This window comes from Calidris pugnax, unplaced genomic scaffold (genome assembly GCF_001431845.1).
Source record: "Calidris pugnax isolate Ruff unplaced genomic scaffold, ASM143184v1 scaffold292, whole genome shotgun sequence".
In the NCBI taxonomy this organism is placed as follows: Eukaryota; Metazoa; Chordata; class Aves; order Charadriiformes; family Scolopacidae; genus Calidris; species Calidris pugnax.
This window is the reverse complement of record NW_015091082.1, coordinates 119,475-143,121: the sequence shown is the minus strand read 5'-3', so window position 1 is coordinate 143,121 and position 23,647 is coordinate 119,475. Positions and strand designations below refer to the sequence as shown.

The 23,647-nt window shown below is 41.4% G+C and overlaps 1 protein-coding gene across 1 annotated transcript in view; it reads left to right on the top strand.

Annotated features, from left to right (window-relative positions):
- Positions 1-23,647, top strand: part of CBFB (core-binding factor, beta subunit) — a 51,353-nt gene that overhangs the window by 15,443 nt on the left and 12,263 nt on the right. The window contains exons 4-5 of the mRNA XM_014957355.1: positions 13,017-13,133; positions 19,005-19,131. Coding sequence (XP_014812841.1) covers positions 13,017-13,133; positions 19,005-19,131 — 244 coding nt within the window. The remainder of the gene's footprint in view (positions 1-13,016; positions 13,134-19,004; positions 19,132-23,647) is intronic.

Below are 23,647 nucleotides of genomic sequence, written 5' to 3'. Positions count from 1 at the left end.
AAGATTTGAGTGGTGCCTGTCCTCAGAGCCTGTGCTTTTCTGGACCGCCCTTAAAAAACTCTTCATCTTCCTACTTGCATCTGCCTGATGACCCCACAGCCCCAAAACATTGTGGGGACTGGGAGAGGCTCCTGTGTGAAGAGCAGCTGGTGGTCAGTGAAGGCACATCAGCTGCTGAGCTGTCTGTGTGCTCAGGCCCTTCCAGTGGCTTTTGCTTGCTTGAGCCCGGGGCAGTGCTGTTGCCCTGGTGAAGCACACATCCCTGTCATCCCTTTTTGCCTTTCTCAGACTTCTTCTGTCAGCTTTAAACAGGAAAGTCAGTGTGCAGGTATTGGGACAGCGGACAGATGGGTTCGGTGGTGTGTCCAGTTTGTACCCAGCCTGGCTAAACAGCTTAATTTTAACTCAGAGTAGTGTGGTGGGATTCCTGCCATGACTTGGTCAGTGAGAAGAATCCACTTTCTTAGGTGGTCCCCTTGATCAATCTTCATCCAGGATCATCTGTGTGGTTTGAGTTAAATATTAGTTATCTGTAGGTGCTTGTGATTCTAGATTTTATTATTTAGTTTGTGCTTAAGAATGTCTTATTATTTAGTAGAGATTGCTCAGTTTCTTTTTTTTTTTTCTTTCCTTTTTTTTTTTTTTTCCCCGGATCCATCATTCTCCTATTCCATTTTTACTTTAGAGGAGAGTGCAACTTTTTCTTGTTCTGCCTAGATACTTTGAGGTGTTATTTATTCATCATGACCTGCTATCGCATCGAGAAGAGCTGTTTAATTGAAACTGCACTTGAAGCCAGAAAGTCATAGTGTGTTTTTGCTTATTCACTTTCCCTCCAAACCGGGAGGCGCCTCTATTTGCATCCAGTTTATACACTGTGAACAGTCAGGAGCTTGGATTTTGGGAGGAGTTGCTCATAGCTTGTTAGGTACACGTTGTCCTGTGAGATTGGGACAGTTGTTCCTGAAGAGTGATTTATCGTGGGGTGCCCTCTGCCACTGGAGCATGAGTCACACCAGGCATCTCTCATGTGACACGTACCCACAGCCTTTTCCCCCGTAATCCTTTCACTCCTCCCGTCCTCCAAATGCTGCTGTTGCCACATGCAGCTGTGTTTGTGCCTTACGGTGCCTGCAGTCACCGTGCCAGTTTGAAACAAGGCTTATGAACGGTGCTTAAGGCAGGGCTGTGTGGTTTGTGATGCCTACCTACCAGCCCTTTCTGTAGGTCCTGACTGCTTAAGGTCTGCTTTTGATTAGCTTTTATTGCCTGTTGTAGAAGCAGTCATTCAGCCATATTTTATATATTACCCTGAACTTTTTCCAGTGGTCTAAATGCACCCATTAGAGTTGCATGGACAAGGCTTCAAATTTACTCATCCATTATCCAGAAGTTTCCCAGAAGAGGAACAAACACAGAGTTAGTGAGCTAAATTTTGCATTTGGAAATAAGCTATGTATGAGGACTGTGTGGGTGAAAGCGGTACTTGAGATCTCTGCAGCATAGATACTGGAAGAAATCCAGACATTTGGATTGTTGAATCCTCTTTGTTTGCGTATCAGTCTCCACTTACTAAGCAAAGTTGTTAACATGATGCTTCTCTGCTCTTCTTATAAATGAATGAGAAAAGTAAGAGCATCGCTGTTGAGGATGTGTGTTTCTCTGTGAAAATCACTTAATACTTCATATAAAAAAAAGAGAAAAGTTCAATAAGATGATGAAACATTTGCTACAAGAAACTGTAATTTTTCTGAAAGTTATTGAAATGTTACTTCAGGCTTTATTGTCCAAAGCACAAGTAACAAAATGAGCTAATTAGCTCGCATAATTGCATATTTTATTTTTAACAGCTTGGCCTGGTGAAATATGTACTGTGACAATAATATGGAAAAAAAAAAGAGGACTCTTGCACAAGACTGCTCTTCCAAGATGAGTGCTAATGAAAGGATCATTTTTGGGGGAAGAGCTGATGCTGGATGTTTTGTCTAAGCAGAAAGTCTATATGTTTTCTGTTAGAGTAATATCTAAACTTGTACGAAAGATGCAAATTGTAGCTGCTTGAGGTGTCTGTGCAGAACTTCTGCCTTCATTCTGTGTGTAAGATGCTTTGCTTGGAGAGTTGTGGGCAGCAGCTCTATGTTGTGGGACTTCTGGGTGTGCAACTTGTTTTAGCTGTTCATTTCGGTATAAATACAAAACATAAAACCTATGGAAGGTGACAACAGGAGTTCTTAAACCTGGCATAATTTTTACAGTAAGAGTTATTAAATTTTAATTTTCTACTGAAATACAGTGACCGAGGACAAAAGCGTCTATCACATATTTCAAATACTTCTAGGTCTGAAATCTAGGAAAGAAAGCAGCTCTGGAACACTTGATGGGGGCTTTTACATCCTGATGAAATATCTCTTGATGGCAGTTGAGGAATAGCCAGCATGGTTTGACAAAACAGGTCGGAGGTGACAAGAAGAAGTTTTTTAGCTTCTTTTCAGCCAGTGTATTTCTTGCAAAAAATAAAATAGATGTTAAAAACAAACAAACAACAACAAAAAAAAAAAAGAAAAAGCTTACATTCTTCAGTAGAGGCATTATTGGACTTTTTGAAAAACTAATACAAGCTTAAGAACAGGAAAAAGCAGGAAGGCATCTTGACAAAACAACTATAGTAGTGTATTTTTCTCATACTACTAAAGAGCGTTTGGGGATTTCTTGATAAAGCTTGTGTGCTTCTCTGATTTGTATATTTATTCCTTTTTTTAACGTATGGAGGGCAAGCATTTTTCACGTGGGTGGAGGGGCAGTGGGCAATCATCTCATGTCCAGATGCCTCCAACGAGGGGAATCAGTACTGTGCCCCGCAACGCGACTGTGGAACCTGGGAGCCTGGTTGTAGCAGAAAGCTACAGAAACCAGAAAGCTGATGTTCCTAATGACTTCAAAAGCTCATTCAGCAAGCTGTTCGTGACACGTACAGGATGGTGCTTTCTTGACAAAGCGTTCGGAGAAGCGGTGTGAAATTTTTTTAAACTCTATTCTGATACCTAGAACGCGAGAATGAGACTTCTGAGTGAGTATAGCTGATGTCAGCTATGTGTTTTTTGAACTTCAAGAAAACGAATCACTGAGTGGTTTATAGGGAATAAAAATAAATAGTGCGTAAGGATTTAAATCCGTTCCACTCTTCCTGTGGATCACACAGTGTTGATTCTGTCCTTTTCTGATCTTGTGCTGGGCGAATTCTTACTGCAGTTTGGCTAACCAAACCTGTATTTATATTATTCACTCTCTTAATAACTGTGTTGGCTTTTTTCAGGATTTTGCTGTTTGGAGAACTTGGTATTAAGCATATATCTAAAAGTGCTAGTTAGTCTGTTAAAGACTAGCTTCCCAGCCATTGCTAATGATGATTCTCTGCAGAAGATGATAGTTTTGCACAGAATAATTATGACACTATGAAATTTTATTGGATGATGCAAGCTACGTAGTTGTTACCGTATACAAAAGACAAAAAATTACTAGCAATGTTTTAAGGCTTGATGCAGCACTCCTTGTTGAATAAACATTCATGCAGTTTTTCCAGACTTGAATGCTGCTTAAGGGGGAAGGATGAGGCTGTTGAAGTGCTCCAGAGCTGCCAGAGGGCAGAAGAGGCAACTTTGCTTATCCCTCTCCTACTCAAGTCAGTTCCTGAATGGTTTTTATTAGTTTCTTGTCCACGTTGTGAAAATTGGGTATCTTCTAATTGCATCACACGTTTTGAATTTTTAGTTCAAAACCACAGGTTTAGCAGGCTATTTATTTGCACACAGGTAGCTTGGCATCTAAATGATGTGTTTTAGGTAAATCACTCTTTCTAACCCTCTGTTGTAGTTTTTAGTTATAACCTTTTTTTTGCTATGTGGTTTTTTGAAAGCTTGTAAAAAGGACTAATTTTCCAACCAATTTTGAAATTTCCATCTGGAAAATATATTCTGTCAACGTGGCAGAAAATGGTGTGTCTCCCCGTGAGTTGACTGGTTTTGTGAGCATAAGCACTTCTCGGTTAGGTGCTCGCAGCAGCAAAACAGCAGCAGTCTCCTGGCAGTCTTTTGCTCCAAAAACATTTATTCTTTTTTAAATGTTGCAAGAAAAGTTTGGTCTTTCTCAATGCATGCCGCTTTGGGAGAGTAGATTTAAAATCCAGCCATGTTTCTCATGTAGAATCTCGTGGTAAAGATGTACTGATAATAGGCCCTGTAAAGTTCCATAGGGGAAACCCCCAGCATTTATTTGCCTTTCAGATTATCTTTATATTCTGCTCATTGCATTTTTGTTGATTCTCGGTTCCAGCTATGTGGTTGGATTTGTCTTTTTGAAGGCAAATGCATATGAGTCTGAGCATGAGATGCAGTTCACTTTGGGAGGCATTAGGCCTTTTTGTAGTGACACTGTGAAAACAACAAGCCACCTACTTTTTGCTTGTATTGGGGTTGGTTTTTTTTTTGGTGGCTTTGGTCAAGTGTAGTGTATATTTCCTGCTCAGTCCAGCAATTGCACTATTTTGGAATGATGAACTGTGTCTGGGGGGTTATTTCTTATTAAATGATGATTATAATTTTTGTGCAGATTTTTCTCTACTGGCTTCTAAGCGTAAGTTCTGACCAGTGAACTTAATCCAGGAGTAAAATGCTGTAGTTTCCACAGATTTAAATCGAATTTGGTCTGACATCCTTAACGCTTCATATCCGTTCTCAGTTTTAGAGACTTGATTTTTAGTTAGCTGAAATAGTAACCTGCATAATTGAATGAAAAATTGATCTGCTTTCAAAAAGGAGTCATGATTACATAGTTGATGCAGAAAAAACCTAATAAACAACAACCAAAAAACCATAAAAATATCAAGTTCTATGGAAGTGACTTGTAAATTCTGTCTCTCCCGTAGAGCGATTCTTCTGCTGTACTTTTTTTGAAGCTTTAGAAACCAAAACGAAAACCATCACTGTAGTATTTCAATAACCAGAAAGAGTATTGAGAGAGGTTTTGTCACAGCTCTGATACTACTCACAAAGACATTTTTAATGTGAGTGCACGCGTAGATATTTTTACTCCATAGAACTGTAAAAATGGATTGAGTTGCATCTGAGTTTTATCCAAATGGATGTTTTCTAGAACTTCAGTGATATTTGTAAGAAAAACAGGTGACTTGCATAAGCATACTTAAAATTTGGCTGAAGTACACGATAGCAGACCGTCAGGTTTTGCTATGAAGTTGAAAAATGTAGAAAGTATTTTCCGAGATGGTTTCCTAGATGTGGAGTGCACTCCTTCCTCAGGGAATACATTAAGGGAATGCTGTCACTTGTTACCCAAATACCTTCTGCTATAATTAGAGAGTTAAAATAGTTGGGGTTTTTTTGGTGTGTGTTGTTGGTCGTCTTGAATGGAACTTCTGGAAGTTTGTTTGTGATTTTTTTTTTTTTTTTTTTCCCTTGGCTATGAAATGCCCTATGCCTTAATCTAATATTTTAAGCTCTATCTTGGCTCACCTTTGTCATGAGCATGTGTGTATATATTTTAGCATATGCAGTGTAAACTACAGGTTTGGGGGGGCGGTTCATCAAAAAGTCTAAAACTTAGATTAAAAAAATAATTGTATCCCTCTGACTCTTGGGTCTGGCAGGTACAGTATTTTGATAAGGCTCAGACTAAATTAAAAAACTTTTGAGAAATTAAGTCATAGTTGCAACTTCATTAATGGACTTTAGGGAGAAGCAGAATGAGCCAGGGATATATTTCTCTAAAGAGGGGGAAGATACAGGGGTTTAAAATCTTTAAGAGCTATTTTAACTGCTTATATACAACAAACCCCTGCAAACAATACAGTTGGTTAGCCCTGTGCCCAGCCGTTTTTACTTGCTGCTATTAAAGTTCTAGTGCAAGCTGTTAGCAGTTGGTGTGGGATATTTTATATTTCAGCAAATTCTTTTCTTCAAGATACTTTGTTCCTTACAGTAGGTGAATTTGTATTTCCTCTGCTTTTTGTAATGTTAAAATATTGTGGTATGAAAGTCTGCATTTAGAACTTTTATTTTCTTCCTTTTTTCTTTTTTTTCCTAAGCATAACAGTCTAGACTGAGACTCTTAGCAAGCATACTTTCATTAATGTTTCTGATTTTGCTTGTGGAACCCACCTTTGTCATAGCTGATGAAATACAGTAACCCTATTTCATTTTGAATGTTAAACTTTCTTTCCAGAAACTCTTCTCGTGTTCTGTAAAAACCAACGCCTGGGTGATTGGCTTTTGGTCTGTTTGGTTTTTGGGTGGGCGTTGCGGCAAGTGTAGGTGACACAGAGGAAAGAAGAGAACTAGAAAGCCGAAATGGGCTTTTCCCAAAGAATATTTCATGCACTACGTCTCGATTAGTCCTGCCCTTGCCAACGTCTTTCCAAATTATTTCCATAAGTTCTGAAGTTGCCAGTGAAACGTCTCGGTGCAATGACAAGACAGAGGAGCTTCAGGAGCAGGTCTGAGGCAGAGAAGCGGTGGTGCTGGGGGCTGCGGGGTCTGCTGTGCCCACCACGGTGGCCCAGGGCAGCCCCTTCCCCAGGGGTCCCCTGGCCAGCCAGGGGCTGCTGTCGGTGGCTGTGACTTGGCTGCCACCCGTGAGAAACACAGAGCTGTATTCATCTTGAAAGCCACAGCTGGGTCATCCATGTACAACTGTTTAGGAAAGACACTTGTTTTGTCAGGAAGTGTCACTTCCTTTGTGTTTTTACAGAATAGCGTAAGGCCTACATTTTAACAAAATCTCATTTTCATATAGTGGAAGCTGTTTCAAGATGTAGCTTTCAAAATAACTTAGAAAACATTTTCTTTTTGTCTTTAAAGGAAGAATAGTAATATGCTTTGAGGCATGTGACAGAAGGATTGATCTAAATTTGTTGGATTTTTGAGCTCTGATTTGTAGCGATGTGTCTATTGTTCTAAGATTAAAAACACTGAAAAGTCTATTTCACTCATCTGAAAAGTCTCTTTCACTCATAATGACTTTCTAAATGGAATTCTTTTCAACTGTTTCTATTTACTGTTTCATTCCCAGTTAAAACTGTTACAAGTGTTGTGTTCAGAATTAAACTTACAAAGTCTGATAAATGCTGTAAACTCTGTCTGTGACTTGGTTGTTTTTCGTAAATTTCTATTAAAATATGAGTGATCAGTATCTAAAAGTGGGGTCTGCAGCCTTGTGTGGAGTTGTCAGCTTTTGCTATAACTTCCGTTGTTACACTAATGAAGGGGCTCTTCTGTTTTGTTCCCCAAATAATTGAGGATTTTAGTGTATAAGGTCTGTTGGAAAGTTTTAGAAAAGCTTTTTTTTTCTTTTTTTTTTCTTTTTTTTTTTTTTTTTCTTTTTCGGTTTGTCATAGATGGCTTCCTCTCTAATGCTCTTCCCCCCTTCTTGACACCCAGGATAGCCACCCTTCTCTGAATATGATGTGAAAGTCTTGATATTTGGGGAGGGGGACACTGACTCAAGCCACCACGTATCAGCTATGAAAATGCAACTATGCTCCCTTCAGATTTCTGTTAAAGGAGAGAGATGAATACATAATTTCCTGCTTGAACATTTTGAATGGTAGTCTCTGTTTACTCAGCAGCGTGTACAGACTGTGTTAAGAGAAGCTGAAATGATGAGGTTAGCCTTAACCGATTTCACATCTTTCTTCCTCAGAGTAAATGTTTACAGCTGTTTCTTTCTTAGTCGTCAGCGATTCATATATGAAGTCACTGGGGAGACTGCTGTTTAAATATTTAAAAGTGGGGTATGATTCAGGGGAAGGTGGGATCAAGGCTGGGGGAGAGTTCGCTCTGAATGGGCAGATGTGTGTGTGTGTGATGAGGCAGGCGGTGAGTCAGAACCCAGCTTCTTCTGAAAGAATGCTTTTTTTTCCCCCAGCGTGCTGGGAAAAGGGAAAGAGGAGGGAGGGGAGTGCACTGCTTCACTGGGGACTGGTGTTTTCGGAGGGTGGGGGGGTGAAGTCGGGTCCATCAGTGGCTGTTGAGAGCATGCTGATTCACGGGTCTGTGGGTGGTGAGGACTGTGGGCCGTGGCTGGGGAGGAAAAGGCTCGGTTGCTTTGGGGAGAAGGAGCACTTTCTGTAACTGCAGGATGCGTGGATGGAGCGTACCGATAGCGTATCTACAGCACATCGCTTAAATACTCTGGTGGTGTGAGATAAGGATTTACTAGAGGACTAAAATAGGATGTGAAACTGAGGTTTTGCGTCTGGGGCACAAGTAAAGCTTTTTTTTTTTTTTTTTTTTAAAGTCATTGAGAATCGTCCTCTGTCTGCTTCACTATATTCAAATCAAGTTTGGCTTTTAAAATATGAACGAATGGTGTTACACGAGCCAAGTCCCTGCCTATTTTTATCAAGAAAGCTAACTCCCAGTTAGTTGGAGTTGGAGGAGAGGGTTGCTCATTTAAATGCAGATGAAAAGAAGTAACAGATCAGTTGGAAGAGTACAAAAAGGAAGGTGAGATCCACTATATATGGAAGGTGTGGCACAGAGGTCTTTGAGATCAAGCCAGCTGGTGGGGTGAGAAAGCACAAATGCAGCTCAACAGCTAGTGTATTTGTGCAGCACATTCTCAAGTTTGCATGGGTTTATGGTGCTGTTCATCCTCCATCCAGATAATCTGCTCCGAGATAAGAGTGTTTACTCTTCCTGGTGGTTCAGTCAGCAAACAGAGTATTTGTTCTAACGCTAAAAGCCCATTTCCAATGTAAAAGTAACATGTTTGCTTTTCTCGTTTAAAAATTTCTAATGCTACTTTGTTCTGTAGTAGGAATCTGAAATGGAAGATGTAATTTGAAGTGAAATGGAACTTTTGCATAACAGCCACCTGGACAAAAATTCAGCTGGGGGAAGCTAGTAAAAATTGCAGATATCAGTATGTGACAGTTTACCTAGGTCTCAAAATCTAACAAGCTAATTAACTTCAGCTGTGTCAGTGTGTGGAAAATGAGGGAGGACTTGTTCCCCTCCTTCAATTTGTTTACAGTGATGCTTAACTTAGTTACACAACCATCTACTCTGTCAAAAAAAGCCATACCTTCTTTGGTTTGTCAAAAGGAGACAGCTGTACAATGTATCTTTTTTTCTTATATTGTCCCTAAATGGTGTTTCTTTGTGTAGCATTAAATTTGTCCAATGAATAAGAAATTGGTAATTGCCTGGCTTTCAACCCCTTCTTCTTCCTGCCACTGTCTGGTGCTTTTCACCAAAGTGTCTGAGTTTTACAAGACTTCTGGATAGTATTATGAAAAGCACCCAAGGATCTGGGCAGGATTTATAAAATTATATGAATGCCATTAATCTGGGGTTAGCAAGAAAACTTTGAAACAGATGAAAGAATGTCATCGTTAGAATAACTACTTTTAATCAAATTGTGTCGCTCAGTAATATTAAGGGGGGAAGTTGAGGTCTTTATAGAAATAATGTGGCTTTTGCCTTTGCTGTCTTACTGGCAGCTTTCTGAAGGTGACTATCTTAAGGCAACTTTCAGCATAGAGAATTCTGAAAGTTTTCAAAGGACAACTTTGTGTGCTGGATTTTGAGGTGCCATAACAGATCATGTGCTCATAGACACGAGCAGTAATTTGTTAATAATTCTGTTAAGTTTGGAAATTGAAAGGGAACCAGCATGGCTTTATCTGAAAAGAAGGAAATATGTGGTTAAACCGTTTGGGCTACAGTCTTAGGTGGTTTCCATTCTTCAGAAAGGGGGGGGTGGGGATGAAGGACTCTAAATTCTTTTCTCTAAAATGAAGGAAAAAGCACCAGTGTGCTTTATTGTGTGTCGTATTGGGAGAAAAATTCCTGCATAAGCGCATGTGGTTTCAATATGAATTCTAGTAAATTTGAGTTAGTGTAGCAATTCCAAAATTCAAGTATCTTGCAAAGGCATTCATCCTTTCAGAGGTCAAAAATACGTATTTTTTTGAGTTTTGAAGACCTTCATGCAGTGGTGCAGGGCTTTAAGGGCGCTGACTGGGGAGCAGAGGCAGAGTGGTTTATCTGCAGAGGTCAGGCTGGGTGACAGCGGTTCGGTGGTGCCTCCTCTGTCACCAGCTCAGCTCCTGGTCGCTGTGCTTAGGGCAGATAGCGGGCATCAGTAATCACATCACCTCTGTCCACTTCTTTCCCTTTTCCCCTTTGACTTCTGGAGACTTACACAGAATTTCCAGCACTGCTCAGGCTTCCAGGTGATGCGGGAGGCGTTTCATATGAAGTACTGAGCCCTCGGCGGCCGCAGCTCGGCCAGCTCCTGTTTGCACATGATGCACCAAGGAACAGGCACCGCCGAAACAAGGCAGTTAGTGGCAGCATCATGTTCCTAGTTAAAGAAAGAAACCAAAAATACTCTCATTCTGGACGACTTGAAAAGCTAGATTTTGTCATCTGTGGGAAGTCCTATGGCTTTTGTTGCGGGCCAAGAAGGATAGTGGGAGGCTGGTTGAAAGGTAAACCCTGAAGGAAGATCAGCAAAATGCTTGTTTGCTTCTGCAAAAAGTAACTGGCATTAGAGTACAGACTCTTTTGTCTTTACAGGCCCATAGTTAGATTATGCTGCTTTTTTTTCCTCCTCGTGAATTATTCTGCGTTCTTAGAAGAGAATGGCTTGATTCTAATAGCCTTTTTAACTGTCTTTCACTTCCAAACTAATTAAACACATCTATTAAATCGATGGTGCGTATTTCGTTTATTTCTTGTCAGATGAATGAGTGAAGACTGTGCTGAAAGGGAGTAATGTTGTATTTCGTATGTTTGAAATGATTGATCTTGAAATGAGGGCTGTGGGAGGTGGTTTCCTGGTAGTCCACATCTTACTCACGCTGGTTCTGACACCTCTGCTCGCAAAGGCTGTTGGCTGGTAGGGCTGCACTCTGCCTGGGCTGCTGTCATCTCGGAAGACATAGATGTGATGACTTGCAGAGCTGGGCTGTGAGTAGACAGAAAAAACAGTCTGTGCTCTTCTGAGTAGAGACCCTCCAGTCGGAGAGCTGGTACAGAGAAGATGTGCTTGAACTGACCTTTATTTCTTCGTTATTGAGCTACTCCGTATTTACTAATTGAAGCTTCTAGACTATGTCACTTCATATTGAAGTGTGTCAAGTTCAGCAGAGAAAGGACACGGAGCTGTTGGAGTGGGACCAGAGGAGGCCCCGGAGATGCTGGGAGGGCTGGAGCCCCTCTGCTGGGAGGGGGGGCTGAGAGAGTTGGGGGGTTCAGCCTGGAGAAGAGAAGGCTCCAGGGAGACCTTCCAGCCCCTTCCAGTCCCTCAAGGGACTCCAGGAAAGCTGGGGAGGGACTCTGGATCAGGGAGGGGAGCCCTAGGAGGGTTTGACCCTGCAAGAGGGGAGATGGAGCTGAGCTGTGGGGAAGAACTTGTTTGGTGGGAGGGTGGTGAGAGCCTGGCCCAGGTTGCCCCGAGAAGCTGTGGCTGCCCCATCCCTGGAGGGGTTCAAGGGCAGGTTGGAGGGGGCTTGGAGCAACCTGGTGTGGTGGGAGGTGTCCCTGCCCAGGGCAGGGGGTGGCACTGGGGGGGCTTTAAGGTCCCTTCCAACCCAAACCATTCTATGGTTTTATAAAGGAATGAGGGTGACACTAAGTGGTCAGAAGCAGAGGGCCCAAGAAACAGTGCAAAAGTGCACGTGCTTCAGTTTCCCAGGACAGCCTTTGCATGAGATAAACCTTCCTTCTGTACCTCCTGTAACTCTTTGCCTTTCCTTTTTCTGCTTGAGTGCCCTTAGCTGTTAAGCATGGGACTGAGCAGGTGGGCAGAGTTGGGCTGCTTTCAAATGTAGCCGTAAACGTCAATTATACTTTGCTGATGAGGATTTGCCAGGGGATGGATTTAGAGCTGCTGCAGGAGACTCTGTGTGAAAATTCCCCTTAGCTGGACCACTTCTGAAAATCGAGGAGACTTGGTGGGATTTTGAATGCCTAGGCAGCCTTTACATCTGGAGGGGGTGCAGGCCTGTGTGTGTGGTTTGCTTCTCTGGCAATTCAGCACAGACCCAACTTCTGTTCCATGGGGGCTTGACTGGCCAAGTAGGCTGAAATAACTACAGTAGATTTGTTTTTATTTCTTTTTTTTTTTCTTTACAATTTATTTACTGCAGTTTTGTTTTGTTTTTCAGGTTGATGTCATTAAATATCGGGTGTTAAACTCATTTAGTGTTTTATTTGCTGCTTTCTAAATTTCCTGTGTGGAGATTCATCTCTGCTTCTTCAGAAGGGGAACTGCTTCTGCTTTAAATCACTATATCATCTGTCCTTATCTAGATGTAGGGCCTTAAGCTCATGCATTATTCCTTGCTGCAGCTTAAGGCACTGTGCACGCTGATGCTGTAGATGGTTTTTGATCAGCTGGTGTTGCTGCTTCTGAAAATCCTTTCACAAATGCTAGAACAGACACAGGAAGACTTCCTTATTTTTAGCATGGTGTGTGTATAGTGTATGTTATGTAAATTTGAGGAGGACTGAAACTGGTGCTTGTACTTCGTTGGAAGAGCTCATGTATTGGAGTAAAATACAGTGCTTCCTGGGGATGGAGGGAGAGGCATGTGTTGGTTTAACCATTTAAATATGCTGTAAAGGCTCCTCCCTGTCTGGCAGCGTGCCACTTCCTTTGTGACACGAAGGTAAGCTGACAAGAAAAACAGTTACTTTTAACTGAAAGCAGTAACAGAAATCTAACCAAATCCTGGTGCACGCCAGTTTATAAAATGAGAACACAGCTTAAATTTATTCCATCCAGTACAGTAGGGAAAAGTTACAGCACTCACTTGATTAAAATGAGTTCTTGGAAAGGAGGCAGGAGAAGCTGTTAAGTGGAGTCTTATGTTACCAGCTGGTTTGGATGTTCTTCTAAGAATACATATAGAAGCTTCCTGCGCCGGTATTTTCATTGTGCAGACATGTGTAAATGCTTTAAAATTCATAGTGTGTGTTTTGCTTTTATTTCAGGTGTATTTGAAGGCACCTATGATTCTCAATGGTGTCTGTGTAATCTGGAAAGGCTGGATAGATCTACAGAGACTGGATGGTATGGGCTGCCTGGAATTTGATGAAGAGAGAGCACAGGTAAGAAGACAGTCTGCCCATGACTCCGGCGCCTTAAATGTTTGTTCTTCTGGAAGGAAACGTGGGGTCAGGTAGCAATCACACATTCTAATTTGCTTGTTTTCTGCCTTCACTTTGAGTACAAATTCCAAAGAAAACTTACAGTATAGAAGTTCAGAAATATGTTATTGTAACTAGTGTAATGTTTTAATTAGATCAAAAAACTAGGGGTGGGAATCATCTCTAGTTCACAACTTTGTGGGTCATTTAGCATGATTGCTATGCTACAGAGTAGTAAATCTTAAAGTGTTTGAAAAGCTATGTCTGTAACTCGGAACAAGTTAACTGGCAAGTTAACTAACAAGTTAACTATTTTAGCTGTTTACTTTAGGGTGATTTTTCTTTTTAAGTAGCTTTTTGTTTTATTATGTATAGGGGGAGGATGAGTAGGGTTTTTGCACTTGTTCTTTAAGACTGGTAGACTCTCTTGTCCGTTAAGGTATGGCAGTTTTTGAGAGCTTCCTGCCCATCTACCTACTTCCTAGCAGCAAACTGACTGTCTAGAAACTGAAGCTTTGGACATGGGCAAGAACAAAGTAAACACGAGGAAATGACACTTTTAAGTGCATATCATATATATAAGTTTGACTTACACAGCTGTGGCGTTCCTTAATTTCGTCAGACTTGAGACAGACCTTCTCTGCTTTTGAGATGTAGCTTGGTAACAAAGCTCCTTAATTGATATTAAAAGCTGCTGCGCCAGTTTTGTGTGGGCTGGCATGCACGTCACCTGTCTCTGCAGTGGACAGAAAACTGGATGTAGTAACATCAGCTACCAGAGTTATGACTTACAACCTATATTTTATGGTGAACTCAGCAGTTCATTTCTGTAGTTTGATGATTTAGAGATGTTGGGACTATATGAAGGCGTGGTCCAAAGTACTTCTGAATACAAGGTTTTGTTCAGCATGCAGAGAAAAGCAGAAGGGTGAGAAATTTCCTGCAGCCCATTTGGTTTTTTTAGCTCCTCAAGTTCTATATTGGTACTCTAGCAAACAGTTCTTAATAACTTATTCTGTGCCTGTATATAGCCATTTTCTCCCAGCTTCTCTCTGAAGACTACTTCTTTCACCCAAGATCATCATGACTTCCCCTAACTTTTTTGGAAATTCGAGTAATTCATTTTGAACTAGTGTTCAATGTCTCCTAAATGGTAACTCTGTCTTTTTCAGCCTGATAGCATAATAAAATTGGAGCTTTCTTTATCTCCTTCCTTTTGTTCCAATTCGCTCATGAATAATTGAACTGGTTTGTGTGGCATTGGTGATTCCCTTTGTCTTTCGTTGTTACACTTCATATATGCCGTACATAGGGGTGATTTTTGCAAAAACTTAATATTCACACAAACTGTTTTTCCAGATTTCCTTTATTTTCCCTCTGTGCCCTCTGGGGGGTTTGTTTCTGCCGGCTGTGCAGTGGAACTGATTTAAATTAGGGTGCATTTTCTGTTTCCACACTCTGCCTCTTGTTCTCAGCCCTCACTTCCTTGGGGTTTCCCTTTTGGTCTTCTACAGCCACAGCTGGTCACTGCGTAACAAGCAGGAGCTCTCTGATTCCACCTAAATACCAAGAGCACTCCTCTAGTCCAGGCAGGCAGAACGGCAGGGCATATTGATTCTCTTCTTTCTGTTCAAGAGCTGGAAATATTCAAATCAAATTTTAAATGGGAGTCGGCCTATCGCGCTAGCGGAGTTCCTCTTCGGCAGGGAGCTCTCTGGAAGGAGAGGAATTGCTGCAAGCTCCATTGATTAGAAGGCCTTCAGGCAGTAATGTCTTACACGAGGTCAAACGTACACCCCTGGGGACTGTGCAAGATAAATCCCAGGGGTTTTGATCTATGACTGTTAAGTTTGATACACGACACTAACTCACGTGACTTCTGAACTGAGAGGAGACTGATCTGGACATGTGCTCAGGAGATAGTGTCACTCTTTTGCAAAACTGGGTAGTTCCTGAAAAAATGGGCACCTTTCCAAAAAAGGAAGGTATTCAGGTGGCCTGTGGGTTCATTTTTTCTCTTTTTAATTTCCCAATAAATGTTTTTACATGCTCTTGGGTTATTTTAGTTTCCTGATGCATATATGCTGTCTTAACTATGCTTAGGATTTCCTTTTTGTCATCTTCAGAAGGTGTTTGTGCACTGAATGTGTGATTTATTCTTTTTTTTTTTTTTTTTTTCTTTTGTGAGGGGTGTCAGTACTTTCTTGAGTTTTGAGTACAGGGTGCTGAGCTGGAGGTATTACACAGTGTGGATCTACAGAGATATGTTTGCACTCAGTTACAGGTGTGTGATTGTTTCCAGCTTGTGCTTCTCAGAGATTAGGAGGAGGTCATCTTATTTGCTACTGTAGGAGTGCCTCAGAGTTCCCAGGGTCACAAGGCACTATACTGACACAGAAAAGTAGCTGCACCCTTGTATTTGTTAGTATTGTAAACATTTGGGCAATCTTTTACTTCCTTCAGTTTCCTTTTTCCTGTACCTGTCACTTTGCTTCCTTTTTTAAAAACCATTTTAATATTGCTAGTGGCAGTTGACCTAACTGCTGACTTAGATCCCAAAATAACCCCCATGTCAGGGTGGGTTTAAGTGCCTCGTACTCTGCAGCGTTGTGCCCGTGGGCTTAGGATTTCCTTTTTGTCATCTTCAGAAAGTGTTTGTGCACTGAACGTGTGATTTATTCTTTTTTTTTTTTTTCTTTTGGTATTACACAGTGTGGATCTACAGAGATATGTTTGCACTCAGTTACAGGTGTGTGATTGTTTCCAGCTTGTGCTTCTCAGAGATTAGGAGGAGGTCATCTTATTTGCTACTGTAGGAGTGCCTCAGAGTTCCCAGGGTCACAAGGCACTATACTGACACAGAAAAGTAGCTGCACCCTTGTATTTGTTAGTATTGTAAACATTTGGGCAATCTTTTACTTCCTTCAGTTTCCTTTTTCCTGTACCTGTCACTTTGCTTCCTTTTTTAAAAACCATTTTAATATTGCTAGTGGCAGTTGACCTAACTGTTGACTTAGATCCCAAAATAACCCCCATGTCAGGGTGGGTTTAAGTGCCTCGTACTCTGCAGCGTTGTGCCCGTGGTACCCCCTTGGCGTTTGCACCCCCCCCCCCTCCATAGGCACCCCTTGATTCCCACTTTCTGGAAGCCTTGCCTTATATAAATGTAACATTCTTGCTTTTTCCTGTCTCTTATCACTTCTCACTAACTAATACTGGGATTGGATAAAATTTTTCTCTGCTGCCACACTTTGGAAATTATACTGTCCTTCACCAGGTCAAAAAAATAGTTTAGGAAGAAAAACGACATGTGTCATGATAAAGTACTTTAATTGTAGCTTTGAAGGTAGTGTCCTTTCTATTTAATTCACAGCCTGTTAATGTCTTGCTACTAAGCAGTCCTTTTATTCCTGATTGGGCTGTGTGTTCAGACTTCAGTGACTGACACACACAAAGCTCTCCATACGTGCTTCAGTACCTTCTCTGTTTGGGGCTGAGATTTCCATGGATTTGATCTTTATCTTGAGTGTCGTTAAAAGACTGTTTCTGTCTTTGGTGCTTCTGTATCTCTTCTGTAACGGAGCATTCTTGCTGCTTAGATTGGGTAGTTATAAACGGTTGTTCTCACAAAGTCTTCTCCTACCGGGCTGCTGGTCAGGGGGCAGACGGAGGTGGGAGGTGTTTAAGCTTCTCTTTTTTTTTTTTTTTTTCTTTTTTTTGGGGCTGGGGGGTTTGTTCTGTGCTGTTCTCATGTTGATATGGCTCATGTTTTACTGCTTCTTTTTCTTAGTAGATTCGTACCAGGAGCATTTTGACTGATTAAAACTAAGATGGATAAATAAATGATTGGGTCCCACAGCTGAATTCGCAAGGCTGTAGTTGCCAGATTTGAGTGACACCTGAAAAAAAGTCTTTTAAATTCCTCTTGTACAAGTTCCTGATATGTTTGTTAATTTCTGTTAAAACATGTCACCAGGAGTAGAACAGAATTCTTTTTTTTTTTTTTTTATACTTAAAAAAAGTTCTGATGCTTTTTTCCCCCCTTTCAGACATGAGTACACCAGTGTTTCAGCTGTCAACGTGTTCATTCTGGATGTCAACATAATGATTCTTTTCCTATGAATTTCTAATTTAGTTTCTTTTGGTTATGACCATTTCTTTAAAGTATTCGGGCTGAGGCTGTATGTTAGCCTTTTCTTTCATGACCACTTTAAATGATGATAAAATGCGAAAAATCTTTTATTAAAAAAATCTGCTTTCATTTAAGTCTGTTTAAAATAAAAGGGGGTAATAAAGATATACATAGCTTTTGTAAATGAGAAATAACGCGGCTTTTCTGTAGTCATCCGGGAGAGGAGCTTATCTGTTTTGTCTCTGTCCTTCTGCATTATTAAGAACAAACTTACTTTCCACTGGCTGACCTTGGTTGCTGTGCATTGCATGAACATTAAGATAGCTATAAATGGGACAAACTCTACTCTTGAAGGTAGTAGGTAGTGTTAAGATGTTATCTTATTGGCAGCTTTAAACATTGCCTTTCAACACAGCTTTCTGGGGACCTGGCTGTGTGGAGTTATTGATTGACAGATGTTTGTATTTAACTGTGTTAGGCCACGAGGGGCACTCAATTCACATCATTTCACAAAGTAGCTTCAGGGTGCACGACTCTGCCAGCGGCAAAAAAAGCAATTTAACATTCTCTCAGACTAGGGATGCTTTATCTTAAATTAAAAAATTTATGCACTTAATCCCTTGCTGTATTAAAATTTAGTTGGGCTCTCAACATGTTTATGTCCTCTAACAGTCAAGGTTAGGAATTTTTTTTATTATTATTTTAAATAAAACTTTCAACTTGGAAATCACATTTGGGGAGGGGGGGAATCATGAGCAGAGTTAGTAGTAATTATAGCTGAGGAATTACGGGGAGGGGGAGCCATACAGTTTATCCCTTACTGTTTTGTGGAACCTCTTCAGACCTTACTCCTCCGTTCTGAATGTTTTAAAATTCTGGTGGGCAACAGAGCCATCTATTTTCATTCTGAGCAAAACAGGTGCTAAAAGGTGTCTTTAAGAGAAATAACTTGTAAACCAGTTAATAATAGTTTCCATATTAATAACACTCTATTTAAAATGTTTCCCAATAGAAAATACTGTTTGAAGGAAATTTTTTTGAGCTTTAACTTACTAAATCTATACCTGTGCATAACCCATTGTTGAAAACAAACAATGGGGCTTTTGAAAATGTGCAGGTTTCTTCTGCACTGGGTGGGAACGTGTACAAATTAGTCGAGGAATGCCTTCTGCTTTGCGCTTTCTTATGCATCTAAATTTAAATAATTTAAATGGTACATGAGGACTATGAACATTTATACGGGTGCACCTTCGGCAGCTTCTGATAAGATGGAGGATTTATTTGGTTTGTAACTTAACTCTTTTCCATGTAAAAAAAAAAAAAAAAGTACTAAGTTGCTATTATTTGTATAATGATGCTAATGAACTCTACCCAGATCTACCTGTCTTCAAAATTACTTTTATAAGGAGAATAAAATGTAGTGCCTCTTTCATATAAATTATTTTTGAGAATTCCTAGCTTTTTTTTTTCCTAGTTATTTTGCTGCAGCTTTAGCTTATTTAGCTGCAGCTTTGGCTGTCTCCACAGCAGTGATGGAGGTGAGTGTTATTTCATTAACCTGTATCGGCATTTGTGGGAACTCGTCCGTGTTCTGGCAGGTTCTGGGGGACATACTTGTGATCCCTAACATCCCAAAGAAATGTGATGTGGTAGAAAAGAGGGTTGCCTCGTGTGTCACTCTGTGTCATCTGATTTGGTAGCAGGAGGATGCATTGGCACAACAAGCCTTTGAAGAAGCTCGGCGAAGAACTCGTGAGTTCGAAGATAGAGACAGGTCTCACCGGGAGGAAATGGAGGTGAGGGTTTCACAGCTGCTGTCAGTAACTGGTTAGTACTTTCCCAAAACTTTAGATTGTTTCTGTTTATTTGTCTGTTTGTACGGTGTTGTGTATTTTCTGTTTGCTGTTCAGTGTTGTCTTATAAAAATTGCAAAATGCATTGATTTTAACTCTTGTAAAATTAATTTCAAGTTTTGCTAAGATTTCTCAGATTTTATCCTTTTTTTCCTTTCTGTAGATGGCCTTCTCTGTGGGTACTTAAGCTATAATGATACATTTGTTCACAGAGCAGCCGTAGCTCTCTAAACTAACACTGTAATAGCAGAGAGGGATCTTTTGTCCCATGGCATTTCTCATGAGCACAGGAAAGGCTTTGAGAGCTGCGGGCGCGTAATTTTGTAGCTCACTATCCCATACTGTGGGAGACACTGCAACTGAATTTAATCAGATGCCACAGTCTGCTTTCTTGTACAGGCTAGTTTTATTTTCCTTTCACCTTTTTCTTACTGGCAGGGAGTCTTACTCCTCTGCTTCACTGGTGTAGTTCCCCCTGTCTTGTTCTTTGCTTCTTTAGGGCCCCACAGTCTTGAATCTTGTTCTTTCTTGACGAGAGCAGAAATTACTGGGATCAGGAAGAGAGGAGCCAGAAAAGGGAATGGAAACCAGCTGCTCTGAGATGTCAGAAAGGCAGGAGCTGTAAGAGGATGAGTAATACATAAGGAGAGTTGGCAAGTTAAGGCAGGCTGTAGGTCAGGCAGAGAATAGGGGGAAAGCAGAAACACTTTGAATTTCTTTTCCTTACTAACCCTGTTTCCTACTTCCTGCTTCATCCATACAGCCTGACTTTGCTCTAATCAAATGTGATCAATCTGCTGCTCCTCAGGTTTTTAGGAAATCCGATTATTGTTCTTGCTAAGCTACTTTTCTTCAGGCATCCTTATGGATAATTGAGATGATTAGACAGACTTTTGTCAGGTGTCAGATGCAGCGAAGGTAAAATCCTTGCCATGGAAAGGCACTGGATCGTTGAACAACAGCTGGGTTACCTGAATCATTCCCTCTCTCTCGCAGAGTGGCTGGAACCTGCTACTAAGTGCAGTTCAAAAGGAAGGTAGAATGAACTTAAAACTGTTCAGGAAGATCTGTGGCAGCCTGCCTTAATTTTAACAACACGGTCAGAACTTTAAGCCTGGCCTTATGTCCTTTATTTGGGTTTACTGCAAGCTTCTCTTGATTTATTTTCCTTTACTGAGCCCTTCATGCCCACTCCCATCACTACAGAGAAGAAGCTGTGTGCTTATTGAGTGCTGAAGGTTAAAAAGGAATGAGGCTTTGTGAAATGACTTCTGGAGTTCTGTGAGACTTATTCTTTCCTACAAGTGTAGAGAGAACACCTATTTGCAGCCAGGATGCACAAAACCTCTTTCAATTAACAGTGAGCTTCATGTAATATCGAACATCATGACAGACATCAAAACTTGTGACACTGAGAGACAAAAAGCAACATCCCTGGCAGGCTGCAGGAGCTGGATTCAGTAACTTCTGAAAAGACTCTTGCTTTTAATAAGGCAGCAGGCAGTTGTTATTAAATGATGTCCTTATTAGCTGCCAGTACCCGTTGTCTCTTAAAACAACAATAGTCATTGTCCCAGCTCTACAGCACTGGTGTAGATCACCTACAGAAAGGAAGAAAAGGAAAAATTACTGACTTGAAATATGTTTAAGCAGAACAAAAAGCATTGTCAAAAGCTATTTCAAATTTATGGGATGTCAGATACGGTTTTTAATGATTGTGATATGTTTTGTTATGCATGCTTTATTTTTTAATTTACTGTATGTGTTTAATAGGTATAACCAAGAAATCTTTGCCTAAATTACTTGTAGTTCTATAATTGGGTTTTACATTTCAGTTTTCATTTGTGTGCGGGGGAAGTTGTCCTGGCCACATTTCTGGAACGGTTACAGATCAGCTTTTGCACTCTGGATCTTAGGAGTGCATAACAATCAAGATCTTTTGGGGCAGGGGAGAGGGGAGCCAGACTAACAGAGCATTCATTCCTAAGAAGGAATGAAGTTTCCAAGCCATTCCTTGTTTCCCTGACTTTCACTTCAGTTATGTCCTAATGCAGCATTCAGGCAGAATCAAATGAACTTCAATCAGTAAGCACTTACGTAAGGTGCTCGAGGTCATTATATAGAATTCTCAGTAGAAAGTAATGCATAAATGTGCATTCTCACATTTGTATTTATGGCCTGTATTGAATTTTCCAATGCTTATATGCTCAGTCAGCTTGGAAATGTGGTTTGTCAATTGTCCCCTTCTGACAATTGCATTCCTGACAGCTATAAGAACATTAGTCCAAACTGCATTGTGTACCGCTCGTCTAATTTCAATAGGTCAAATAGTATCCTCGGTTGCGCTGCAGCCGTGGTACTGAAGGTTTGTACAGGGGAGCTAGAAAACGTGGGTTCTAAATGTGCAGAGTGAATTTTTATCTATGTAACGCTACACACAGAGGAAGATCCCCTCAGCATAATCTTTTAAATATATGTTAATCAGAAAAGGGCAGTAAAAGAAAGCATACCCATCATGATGAGCACAAATGGCAAACTGGCCATTTGACATAACAGCCGTAACAACAGACGAGGAGAAGGCTGAGGTTCTCAACTTTTTTGCCTCAGTCTTCACTGCCAACTCCTCTCCTCGCACCACCCGCGTTGAAAGACCACGTGAAAACGGGGGCTATGAGAATGAAGAACTGCCCACTGTAGGAGACCAGGTTTGAGACCTTTTAAAGAACCTGAAGGTACATAAGTCCATGAAACCTGGTGAAATCCATCCACGGGTCCTGAGGGAGCTGGTGCATAAAGTTGCCAAGCCACTTTCCATTATATTTGAGAAGTTGTGGCAGTCTACCGAAGTTCCTGCTGACTGGAAAAGGGGAAACATAACCCACATCTTCAAAAAGGGCAAAAAGGAAGACCTGAGGAACTACAGGGCAGTCAGCCTCATCTCTGTGCCTGGCAAGATCATGGAGCAGATCCTCCTGGAACCTCTGCTAAGGCAGATGGAAAACAAGGAGGTGATTGGTGACGGCCAACATGGCTTCACAAAGGGCAAGTCATGCCTGACAAATTTGGTGGCCTTCTACAAATGCTCTACAGCATTGGTAGACAAGGGGAGAGCAACAGATGTCATCTACCTGGACTTATGCAAAGCATTTTACATTGTCCTGCATGACATCCTGGTCTCTAAACTGGAGAGGCACGGATTTGATGGATGGACCACTCAGTGGATCAGGAACTGGCTGGATGGCTGCACTCAAAGGGTTGTGATCAACGGCTCAATGTCCAAGTGGAAGACAGTGACAAGTGGTGTTCCACAGGGGTCCGTACTGGGACCAGTGCTGTTTAACATCTTTGTTGGAGACATGGACAGTGGGATTGAGTGCACCCTCAGCAAGTTTGCCAATGACACCAAGCTGTGTGGCACAGTTGACATGCTGTAGGGAAGGCCTGCCATCCAGAGGGACCTGGACAGGCTGGAGACCATGTGAATATCATGAAGTTCAGCCAAGCCAAGTGGAAGGTCCTGCTCCTGGTTCATGGCAATCCCAGGCACAAATACAGGTTGGGTGGAGAATGGCTGGAGAGCAGCCCTGAGGAGAAGGACTTGGGGGTGTTGGTGGATGAGAAGGTCTACATGAGTCTGCAACATGCACTGGCAGCCCAGAAAGCCAACCCCATCCTGGGCTTTAACAAAAGTGTGGCCAGCAGGTCCAGGGAGGTGATTCTCCCCCTCTGCTCTCATGAGACCCTACCTGGAGTCCTGTGTCCAGCTTGGGAGTCCTCAGCACAAGAAGGACATGGACCTGTTGGAACGGGTTAAGGGAGGTCAAGGCCAGGTTGGATGGGGCTTGGAGCAAGCTGGTCTGGTGGGAGGTGTCCCTGCCCCGAGCAGGGGGTTGGGACTGGATGGTCTTTAAGGTCCCTTCCAACCCAAACCTTTCTGTGATTCTATCTTTATACGCCTTTCATCACAACTAAAACTTACTTTTTTTTTTTTCTTTCCTGCAAAGCTTGGCATGGACAGTAAAACTCAGAATTGCCAGACCTGGAACAGGATCTCATCAGTGTTAACGATTGTTTTAGAAATTGCAACACAGTATGAAATCAGGATGTTTCAGACAGTAGAATTACAGCTAAAATGCCTTTAATAGAGACCAGATTCTGCTTCGGTGGGGGAGGGAAGGGGAATCCTGCAATATTCCACCCGCTCCTACCCAAAACAGAGGCGCCAGCTCTTTGGAAACATTTATCCATCCAAAGCTTGGCAGCATATGAAAATGATCAGATTCAGTTCTTTATTTATACAAGCTTTTCTGCGTAGAAAAGTTTCCCTATTCTAAGTCTCTCTGTAGACTTTTAAAACCAAGTGGTGCATCCTTGCCTCGCGGTGATCAGCAACGGCTGTTGAAAAGAGTTAAAATGGCTCGTACGTGGCGGTTGGATACCGGAACGGGGGGAAAAACAGCAAGTCTAGTAACAATTTAGGAATAATCACT